Source organism: Populus euphratica, unplaced genomic scaffold (assembly GCF_000495115.2).
Source record: "Populus euphratica unplaced genomic scaffold, PopEup_1.0 scaffold94.1, whole genome shotgun sequence".
NCBI lineage: Eukaryota > Viridiplantae > Streptophyta > Magnoliopsida > Malpighiales > Salicaceae > Populus > Populus euphratica.
In genome coordinates, this window is record NW_011499977.1 from 196,392 (window position 1) to 208,466 (window position 12,075).

Genomic DNA, 12,075 nt, shown 5'->3' on the forward strand with positions numbered 1-12,075 from the left:
TTATTGTTTATAATTTATATAATTAATCTTTTTGTGATTCGACCTCGATCTTGCCAGGTTATTTATTACTTTGACACTCTTGCACTTAAGAGAAAACATCAATCTTTTAGTCGTGTTAGTACTGTCTATGGGAACTCATATAAAAAATGCATCAATTATTCATCTAAAACTTATTTTTGGCATTTTCATGTCATTCTATGACACACAACTAAGACATATTTAAGCTAGAATGTTAGACAAATCTACTCGTTATCGTAAACACTTCTACCTAACTAGACCTTCAAGAACTCGCCATTCAGATACGACTCTTTACTCAGGTTGTGTTGGCAATCTAGATGTAAAATCACACTTTACCACCCTAACAAATCTTCACATCTTTAGCAACACATAACTCCTTAGCCCCACATCCATCGATTATGTTAGGTGCCTATAGACGATTACATTATCAAGAAGAGACTTGGTAGAATGACATTTATGAGAGTCCCTCAGTAGAATGTTAGACAAATCTACTCGTTATCATAAACACTTCTACCTAACTAGACCTTCAGGAACTCACCATTCAGATACGACTCTTTACTTAGGCTGTGTTGGCAATCTAGATGTAAAATCACACTTTACCACCCTAACAAATCTTCACATCTTTAGCAACACATAACTCCTTAGCCCCACATCCATCGATTATGTTAGGTGCCTATAGACGATTACATTATCAAGAAGAGACTTGGTAGAATGACATTTATGAGAGTCCCTCAAGGGATTGCTCATGCGATTGCGATACTTATGTACATAGGCGATATTTTGAATGCACTTATCTTAGTTACTATGAGATAAAAACTAGTTATTGTAACCGTTGTTCCATGCCAAACTCCTTAGGATTCTAAGAGTCTAACATACAAAGGAGTGAGAGACGGTATATGTATGAGTATACCTAGAAGAATGACTACAAGCCTTATTAGTGGAAGGGTTCTCCATTATCCTAATAAGTATTGAACACTCGATTCTCCAAAGGCTACATATCCATAAAAATAAGCTTGGACAACTATGATGACCTAGCCAACCTAAGAGAGCATGTAAACAACATGCACAACAGCTTAAAATTGGTCATCCAAGATGATGACTTAATGTGCAAAATCATTCCCATAACCCTCTAGGGGTTTGTATATGCATGATGCAATAATTTAAAGCCGAGCTCTATTAAATGGTTTAGTGACCTCTACACCAAGCTAATGACATGCTTCAGCGCCATCATACAAGCCAAGAAAAGCTCCACATAGCTATTTGGTATTATCTAACAAAAGGGCAAGTCTATATAGATATATTTGAAAAGGTGCAATTAGGAAATACTTAAGGTATAAGAATTACTTGAGTTATTAGCCTTAGTGGCCTTAATAAAGGGGGTAAAAAAGCATGCTCTCTAAAGAGAAAAAAATATACCTTATAAGATAAAAGTTTACTCAATGTGAAGTAATTTATAAAAAATCATATACGGGTGGAAGAAGCTAGTTTACCATGATATAAGCCTCTTTATTTCTACAAGGACAATCAATATAATGGACTTTCCAAGTGAAATCATTCTCTTAGTATAAATGAAAGATCAAAGAACCATAAGGAACTAACTTATGAGTATTTGATATATCCTAAGGATTTATAACTCATTTGAAACAAAATAGGATCACCCATTTAAAGTTATTAAGGAAGTCAAATCAAACACTTTGGCTCCACCTCCAAAACATGTTCATTCTAAAAACCTCCCTTATACATATCACTTAAATCACCTTGTGATGTATAATTCTTAATAAAAATACAAGTTTATTTTTCAAATAAAAACAATGTATTTCTAATATACATTCTCTATCTATAGATCTCCATTACGAACTTTTAGATACTTTCCAATGAAAGTTAACTTGATCTTTCTAGGAAAATAACCCTATAATCTTCAAAGGATAAGTATGAAGTCTTTCTATTGCAATAACATTATTCTTTAGTTGATGCCTAATAGCCTCTCACTAATTCACCATGGGTTGATTTTGGATCCTTTATTCTTCAATGCAGTCTCAAATTGATATATTCTCTAGGTGATGCCAAAGAGCTTTTCATTAATTTACCAAGGGCTGATCTTAAATCCCCCATTCTCCAATGCAGTCTCAGTCTAAAATATTCTTCATTGATGCTTAGGGGCCTTTCACTAATTTGCTAGGGGTTGATCTTAGATCCTCTACTCTATAGTGTAGTCTCGGACTAAAACATTATTTGAGTGATGCCAAAACACCTTTCGCCATTTCATTAATGATTAATCTTGGATCTTATACCATTTTCAATGTGGACTCAAACTGATATGAATTTCTAATAAAGTTCTTAGGCTTTATATTATCTTCAGGTATAATTTTGGATCTCTAACTCTTATGTACAACCTCTTTCCAATAAGGGCTCACATAGCCACCCACTCTCAGAAAATAATTACTTTATAATAAAGGGACTTCCATACCTCATAACAATACTAGGGAAATCATATAACTCCCATACTTTTCAGTGGGAGGCTTCCAAACCCCCTCGTTGTCATTATGGAGGCTACATATCTCTCACTCTTTGGTGAGATGTTTCTACAATTAAGAGCTCTCATACCTAATATCATCCTAGAAATGTCACATACTTTCCACACTCCAATATGACCACTTTTTAAGTGATGAACTTGATCTTCTTGGTTCAATAACACCACCCTTCATAGATCTGACCCCTTCACCTCTTAGAAATGTTTTTAAGTATACGGGTCAATACTGGTATTGATTTTTGAACTTGATCAAGATTTAAATTCATCGAGTATTGATTTTTTAAAGGAACATTCAACAATAAAAGTTGTTAGACCTGGTCCCTTTACAGTTGGTTTGGGCTAATATTGGAGATCAAACTCTCCTAACTCAATTTCTCATCTCATTAGGTGTCCTTACATATGTTGTGAAGAATTTATTGAAGGGATTGATATATCAAGATGGTGATTTAGTAAGCCTAGAAGTAAGGCCTCAATTTTCTAGAGGCATTAGTCATAATCAAGGCTATCTTCTCTATTTTTAAGTATCTTGTTTCATCATCTTGAAGGGTCTTGTTAAAATAGTAAATCAGGTATTGAATTTAATTTTTTTTTTCTTTTACTAGCACTATACTACCAAGTTTGTTATGCCCAAATAGAGAAAGATCTTCTCATACTTTCTTATTTAGGATAAAACCTTGGGAGATAAGAGGTATACTTTGATTCCTTTAAAGGCTTATTGACTCTAGGATGTCCATTCAAAGTTAGAAGTATTGTTTTAAAGAACGATAGTTTACGCTTCCTAAAATGAGAAATAAATCTATTAAGGATAGTCAACCTCTTTGTGAGACATTAAATCTTCTCTACTTACTACGAGGGAGTCATCTATAGTATGGCTTAGATTTTCTAGTGGTTGGGCTCTATCCCCTTGCTACTTACTATAAACCTCACAAACTTTTCTCCCTTGATGAAAATACACAATTTAAAGGATTGAGCTTTATTTGATATTGATTTAGCATAAAAAAAACCTATTATAGGTCCAAAAAATTGTTGCTTAAATGTCATGCTCTTCACCAATATATCATTTATATAGCCTTCTATAATCATCCTCAACTGATGCTTGAAGACTTTGTTCACCATCTACTAGTAGGTGGCTCTTGTATTTCTTAGTTTGAAAGACATAGCCCTGTAATAATATGTCACTTTCTTAATTATAAATGATATTTTCTCATCATCATCTATATGCAAAGGGATTTGATAATACCTAAAGTTAGCATTGAAAGAATTGAAAAATTTGAAACCTACTATGAAATCCATCAATATATCAATTTTTGGAAGAGAAAAACTATTTATTAAGCAAACCTTGTTCAAATATGTAAAATCCACTTACATCTGCCATTTTCTAGTGGTTTTCATCACTATTACCACATTTCCTAACTAATCAGGGTACATCATCTCGCAGATAAATCTAGTAGCGAGTAACTTTCTTGCCTTTCTGTTATTGCTCTTTATCTATTACTTTCAAAACTTCTTTTCTTCTAACGAATAAGGGAGAAGGTTGGGTTAACCTTTAATTGATGTGTTGCCACCCTAGGGCTTATTCTGGGCATATATGAGTGTCTAAAAGCAAAATTAGTTTTTTGAATGGTGAAGAACTTTGTCAAGGCTTATTCTTGACTTGGCTTCAAAGCAGATCTCATCTTCATGGTCACTCCCTCTTTCCTAAGAGGTATATTCTTTAACTCTTTAATGATCTTTATTATTGCTTCTACTTATTCATTCTCTAAACCTTATTATTCCACTACCAAAGCCTTCTTGCCCTTTAAACATGAAAAGGCATTTTGTCTAGAAGATGTTTGGTTACCCTATATCATGCCCACACCCTTATAAATAGGGAATTTCAAGGTCAAGTATCTAATATTAATAAATACGTTGATTTGATGAAAAAGAGGTCTTTTTAGGATGGTGTTATAAGCCAGATTCATATCAATAACCATGAGGTCTGGTGGAGAGTTAGACATTTGAAATAAGTACCGTTAGTGACAAGGATCTCCAATGCGCCTTCCTCTAACATGCCTATACCTGCAATCCTAATAAAGGGAGTCTTTATGAGAATTAGTCTTGAGGGATCAATACCTATTTGTGTCAGTCACTAGAAAGAATATTGATAACACTACCATCGTCCATTAATATCTTATAAATAAAGTGATTTGCTAAAACAGTTAAGATGACCAGAGCATCTTCAAGTGTAAAAGTTACCGTCTTCCCATCTTCTGAGGCAAATATGATAAGTTCATACCACATATTTATAAGGATTTGTTTCCTATATTTCTTTTTTCCACTTCCATTATCATCTTTTGCTGAGGTTCCACCCAAAATCACATTGATCTCTAACAATACTTGGTTAGGTTGACTGGACTCTTCTCTACCTAATTCAATATAGATATCCCTCTTTACAATCTTTTGGATATAGTGTTTGGTTATTAACAGCTCAATCTCTTTATTCAAGGTATAGCATTGTTCGGTACCATGTCTCCTACCCTGATAGAACATGTAATACTTATTGGAGGTGCATATATAAGGAGTGACTTTCATTGGTGGAGGATACTAATAAACAAATTATTTACTCTTAATAATGATATATACTTCAATGACAATGGTGTTTAGGGGAATGGAAAACCTCTCAAAATATGGCAACTAATCATGGGATGGCTCTTTCTTATTGTTTCTTGAGCTCAAGTTCTGAATAGGGGAACGATTCCACCTATGAGGTCCCTTAAGACTTTCCTTATAAAAGTATAAGTTTATGTCGCAACTCATTTTCCTCTTCCACCCATATATGATTCTCCATTACTTGATTCACCTTAAAAAAGCTTATTGGTTGTGATATAGTCGTCCTCGTACTTGATGGGGGCTATATGCTTTTTCTTGGATATGCTCAAAGGTTGACCTCATTTTGATCCTTTGTCTACTTGGCTTCGAGGAGCTTAAGTATTTTGATACGGAATGATGGGATTGGTAATTATTATTATCCATCCATGATAATGAGAAAAAGCATGCCTCAAATGCCCACTTTGTGCAAAGGTATTATAGTATTGAGAGTGATTCCTCATGGGACTTTACAAACATTAGGGCAAGGCATTGTCTCGAATGTTGTTTTGCCTAAACTCTTCAGAGTAATGTAATTTCCTATAATTGCTGGGAATAGCTTATTATGGTGTCATTGGGACCTCTGGTTTTGCCTAAGGTGTTGAGACTTTTTATGGCAACAAAGCTCAATTCTTCTCTTGAGTAGTTAACATCGCCTGAGTCATGAGTTGTATATGATTAATGAGTTATTGGAAGTCTGGCTGGGTAGAAGTACTTGCAATAACAAGTAGATTTTTTATATGTCTGAGTCTAAATGTGTCTTGATTGTCTGCCGTGGAATGATCTGGAAATGTCAAAACAAGTTGTAGAAAGAAATTTGATGGTTTTTTTATTGTTTTCCCACATGAGGTGTCAATTGATGATATTCCAAAATCTAATATTTTTAGAAATAAGGTTTTTCGATGATTGGATTATAGGTTAATTAAATATTCATTTAAATAACTCCTTCAAAGTAATGGAAACTGTTTCATGATAAGTGCCTCTAAATACCTGCAAAAGGTCCTCTTTTGAAAGATTTAAAGACTCGTAGATGGTAAAGCCAGTAATTTTATAGAGAAAAAAGAGTAATAAATATGCTAGAGAGCATTAAATTCTAAAAATAAGGTTATTCTTATATTGAAATAGATATGTTTTTTAATGTAAAATATTTAACATGTGAGTAGTTCAAAGGGTATTTAAAGCTCATGAACCTTTTTTTTTCTGCAGTTGAGGGGCTGGAAAGTTATTTTATCCTGATAACATTAATGAGAGATAAAAATCTCTTACATTTGCATTAATAAATAAGGATATCTCTTCCATGTACATTAATGAAGGAAAAAATAATTGAACTCGAGACTCTCGTTGGGTCTACGAACATTATATCATATTATTGAGCTCAAGATTGAGGCTAAGGTCCACGGGGATTGGGCACATGCCTAGCTGTTGGGCTCAAGCACACAACCTAAGCCTAAAAGGTAATAAGAGCTCCCATAGCACTTGAGCTTAGATGCACAACCTCAGCATAAAAGGTGTTAGGCTCAAGTCCTTCCTCTCTATCCAAAGTCCAACATCTAAACTCGGGTATGTAGTTCAAGCCCATGAGATCCTGGATGCTCACCCAATACTGAGGCTCAATTGTGTTATTTGAGCCCAAAAAACGCTTGATAAGAACCAAGTAATTAGACCATGACTATTCTTAAAACTCATTAGAGGCTTGTACCAAAAATAAATATTTTTCTATCCAATATTAAAAATTATAGATTAATCTTAGTCCATCAATGTCTTTTAAATATGTAAGTGTATAACATTTATAATTTTTCTATTTAAGTCATATACTTGTTTTAAATATGGTTATATTTTTTTTATTTTATATTAAATAATAAATGATATAGTAATGATAGATATCAGAATAAATATTTGAAAACTCAATAAATAGGCTGGATACAAGACACAAATTGGTTTGAAAATACTTTTTTATTGTTCTAAAGAAAAAGAGATACATACAGGATATTGGTAAAATCCCAAATCCTCAATTGCCAGTCTCGTGGACCGTGTGAAATAAATTCGTCTCGAGCAGGGCGGGCCGAGTGATCGTGCATCCCGCGGTATTAGAATGGACAGAACCCAAGCCAAATTTTTGGTTGCGAGTCCGACCATTATTATTATTATATTGTGGTATCAGATAAACTACATCACATAATTAATTTGCATAAAAGAAAATCTTGCCAACAATTATGTTTTGGCCCACCAAAACCACATTCGTGAATGGCTTGAAAGCGGCCTGCACTTTCCAACTGGGGTTGACTGTCAAGTCTCCTTGCACTTGTCATCCACTATATTCTCAATGGGTAGGCTGACATATACTCCATACAAAACCTTACCTTGTGTTTTCACATCCATTTATCTTTGGAAAGATCCTTGACATGTTCCTATTGGAATCCCAGTTTAGAAGATTTCCATGAACAAGGTGAATAAGATATACTGTTTTCATCATAAGAGAAAATCACAACTAAAACAATCGGTCCTATAAAAGGAAAATGAAGGCCAATAATGGCTTTCCAGACCAATAATCAAAACAAAATGTTTAAACAAGGCTTCGTGTAACAGTAATGCAACTTTTGCGATCTTTAATTGTTGTTGGTAAACAAATTGCGCAGGGATAAGAGTGCATTATGAGGATGAACAACATTCGTTTTTGCTCCAAATGACATCATAAAAACCTAGACAAGTAGAACAATGACTGAAAAAACTGACCAAAAATTGGAACAATCAGAAGGAATCTACCAAAATCTTGGTTCACAACAGGACTCAACAGAGCCTTTTATCGATTCTGTTAGGGTTTGCCATGCAATCAACTGTCCGACATTCAGAAGGTCTACTTACCTCTCCAGAAGCATCACCATTTCGCAATGTGAGGTATGTGGGAAAAGATCAACAGCCACGGCTTTTACAGGTCGGAAAGGCTCTGAAATGGGCATAGACTTGACTCTGTGCCGTGCCAAACCAGCACTGCTCATCTTCCTCCATGCCCTGTTTCTATTCCCTTTTTCAACTTTCTCAGGAGAAGGGGTGCAGAGCTCAATAGCATTGGCCACTAAGGTTTCAGGATTGCAAGAAATGTAACTACAAAACACCCAACAAGGTAAGTCAAACTTTCACGAAAGTATGTGTGTGTTAAAGAAAAGCAGGGTGTGGCACTAACACAAGTCTCCGTACACGTGAATGAGTTCTCAGAACTTTAATCACCTGCATTTTGACCAAACAGCCATCAGTAATCTTTGAATGACATATTTATCAACTTGGTGATCAAACAGATATTCTGAATACTTGCAAGGGCACCATTCAACTCAAAGACAGATGTGAAGGAAATTATGAGAATAACTTCCAAATTAAATAGTCACAAATGCTGTGAGCATGCAAATACTCATTTGCAATTGATGCAGTTACTAAGTTTTGAACGCTTCCATCATAAGCATATATTTTCATCAAACCACTAGGAACAGCATTTGGAAAGGAAAAGGTGGATTCAGCGGGAAGTAGACAGCATGACCAATTTCAACATTGATTTGCCAATCTATTAATACACTTATATTTTAATCACTGGACCAGTTCAATTAATGTAATATGCATATTGTGAAAATGCAGCATGCCCTAAGCTTTCATAAACCTGAGTTTCATTATCATATAAAAACCCAATAACAACTCTTCTCGAGCAGCAGAACAAGAAGCACGCACTATTTTTCCAGTACCATAGCCAGAATAAAGCTTGTCGATGGCATCAACAACAGCTGGACCAATTGAAAGAGTGGAAAAAACAATAAAATGCAATTGATAGTTGTCTTTCTCAATTAAAACCATTTAGGTTCAAAGTAGAACCTTCAACTTCTTGACCTTATGGTTGGACTGTGACAAACAACATTATTATCAAGCTGTGTAATGAAATTTGAGATCTATCAAACACGGAAAGCTACCCTTTGGCTGGGTCAAAGCTGTTAGGGAAAGCATAAAAACAGTGCACATCCCACGAAAGTTAAAATTCCATGTGAAATAATCACGAAAAAACAAGGGGCCAATGACTAAAGGCACCTACTGTAGTTCAAACCATTAGTGAAGGTGCTCAAGAAAATAGAAGCCAAAAAAACTTAAACAAGGGTATAGCTTAACATGAAACCTCAAGCCAGTAATATAGGTAACATAACTGACTGAACTCAGCAATTCAGTTTCAAATGATTAACGAATAGAATAACCACCATGCCAATTTGGACAAGGCTAAACCAAAAGTTTCCCCTCTACGTTATCCCCAATCAATCAGTTTAGCCCCTATGTTAATAATCGAGCCAGGTGAACCCCTCATAATACAATTCTAGTCAAATAAGGCCAATTAGCAAAATTTTGAAGGTTGAGGACTGGTTTGTTAATGAACATATTGATAGGGAACTATCTATTTGATCGTTATCCATTTATTTATTTTTTAAACATATTCATTAATATGTTATATATGATATTGACTAATCTCATATGCATGTTTATATAAATTCATTTTTTAACAAAATGAAACTTGTACAAGATTACTTGATAGCTAAAGGCTTTTTCTAAGTTGCTTGCAATTTATCCATGATATATACAGTTAAAACAAAGATAGAAATCTTCATTTCAAATAAAATTATTTTTGATATCATTCTTTTAGTTATCAAGTAAAGGAAATGCTAGAAAAAAGAATTGTATGTCATTTTACTTTTTATTTATCTTTATAACAAAATTAGCTGATAATTTTATGTTATTCAAAGATAATATAGATTTACATATACATATATTTATGCAACCATAATATTTTATGATTACATATGCAAGAAATGTGTTTAAATATGAAGTAGCTCAAATTAATGAAGGCAAAGTAAAATATTATTTATTTGTCAATCAACAAAATAAAATTTTCCATTTACATCTTTTTTAGTCGAACATCAAGTAGATAGCCCCAGTTATATGCTCATTAGCATATAGATAGCTATCCTTCAAAATCTTGCTAATTAGCTCAACTGACCTTGTTCACTGCAACTCTATAATATGAGGCTAAATTGACTCAATAGTATGAGCTAAGTTGGCAGACTTAGAATGACAGAGAGAATAAATAGGTTTTGCCATTTGACAGATGGAAAATTTTTGGTACAAAGACAATCAAATGCATAACATAAGGAGACAGCACTCACAGTGGGATGCAGCCCACCACGGGGAGGATCAACAATGGCAACAACATTTTTAAAATGCAACATTGGAGAACTCCCTTCTTTTGATGTGCAACTCTTCTGAAGTTGACTTTGGATTTCTTGTCCACCATTTTCTGAATGCCCAGAAGCACCTTCACCATTTCCAAGATCATGGCTTGGGTTCTTGCTAGAGTCTAGGACATCATCCATGGGAGCATTGTTAACTTCAATGATTGCTATTTCTTTATCCCTGATTTCAGATGCATTCAGCTGTTCACCTTCTTTCTGAGGCACATCTAGATACTCCTTCAATAAAGAGCCAATCACATCCTCTGCCTGTTACCTCACCATTAGTGGAAATGATAATTAAGTGATTGAAAGAAGACGTTAAGAAACTAGACTTTATTATCTTGATAAAGGCCATCTAATTGGTGTCACATATAGTAACCAAGTTCAAAAAGGATAAAACCAAATGTCACCTTTGCACAAACAAATCTACAGTTTGTTATGCCATTAATTTCAGCATTCCGATGAGCATCTGAAACTGCAGAAGCATTCATTTCAATGCCAACAACCTGGAGAAATTTCAACATGAAAATAAGCTCAGTTGCATATTTTTCACAGAGAGAAGGGTTAAGAAAACAAGAGAGAGGGGGGGGGCGTGAGAGAGAGACAAATCTACTAATTTCGAAGTATAATGGACATAATGTACCCAATTATAACAACTTCAAAAAGCCTCCGGAAGTCAAGTGTTTTTAGAAAAGATTATATTTAACAAAAATGCAGTTATATGTGCAACAGGCCAGTGAATGATAAAAAATCCCAATCACAGTGTGGTTACTTTAAAACAAGAAAGCATACAAAGAAAGGCGTACGATTATTACCATACCAACACGATCTGCTAAAGTGAGGCCAATTGTTCCTGTCCCACAGCATATATCAAATAGCAAGCTATCTGGACCCAGACCAGCCCAATCCCCAGCAAGAGAGTATAGTTTCTCTGCAGCAAGGGTGTTAACCTGCAACGTGATTGCTAAGAAGAAATTCAATTTCACTATCCAACAAAGATAAGAAATACAAGTTCCTCACCTGGAAAAAAGCTGTTGGTGATATAGAGAACCGAAGATTACTTATATAATCATGAATTCTTGCTTCAGCAACACTACTGGTTGCTTGAACCTCGGAACCACCATTTGCGTTTGCGTTTGGAAGGAGTAGCGTGCGCAATGGAGCATCAGCTGGTGCAACATTTGATAGTCCTTGGTGATCCTAAAATGAAACAGTCAGCATTTAAGGATTTAGAGAGCGAATTATGGGATCACAAACCTAAGGGAAAATATAGCACATCCAGATGTTGCAGCAGGGTTTAAAGCATCAAGTATATCCAAAAAACATACACAACAATCATACAAATAAAGAGAGCATTACCATAGTAAAATTCTCCAGCTGCAGCTAGAATTTAAAGAATTGACCCATGTTTGTCAAATTGAGATTGACTTGTAAATCGTAAAGCTCATTTTTTGAATCATGAGATTCAGTAACAAGTTTAAAATACCTTTCAAAGGATATATTTATCAAATACAAAAAGAAAATCATTATGATTCAGCTTGCAACTCCTTCATCTCTTTATTTTTTTCTCCCAAATACTGGAATTTCCAAATCTGTTTTCTTTTTTTTTTCTTTTTTTTTTTGGGGGGGGGGGGGGGGGGGGCGAAAAGA

General features: G+C 34.6%; 1 protein-coding gene across 5 annotated transcripts in view; it reads right to left on the reverse strand.

The window, feature by feature from the left end:
• Positions 1-7,679: 7,679 nt before the first annotated feature.
• The window catches only part of LOC105139583 (zinc finger (CCCH-type) family protein), an 8,810-nt gene continuing 4,414 nt past the window's right edge, over positions 7,680-12,075 (reverse strand). For all 5 annotated transcript variants that reach the window (XM_011046068.1, XM_011046069.1, XM_011046070.1 and 2 more), the window contains 6 exons: positions 11,446-11,625; positions 11,241-11,375; positions 10,836-10,931; positions 10,360-10,692; positions 8,355-8,398; positions 7,680-8,275 (listed from right to left, as the gene is read on the reverse strand). In XM_011046068.1, coding sequence (XP_011044370.1) covers positions 8,032-8,275; positions 8,355-8,398; positions 10,360-10,692; positions 10,836-10,931; positions 11,241-11,375; positions 11,446-11,625 — 1,032 coding nt within the window. In that variant the 3' untranslated portion in view covers positions 7,680-8,031. The remainder of the gene's footprint in view (positions 8,276-8,354; positions 8,399-10,359; positions 10,693-10,835; positions 10,932-11,240; positions 11,376-11,445; positions 11,626-12,075) is intronic.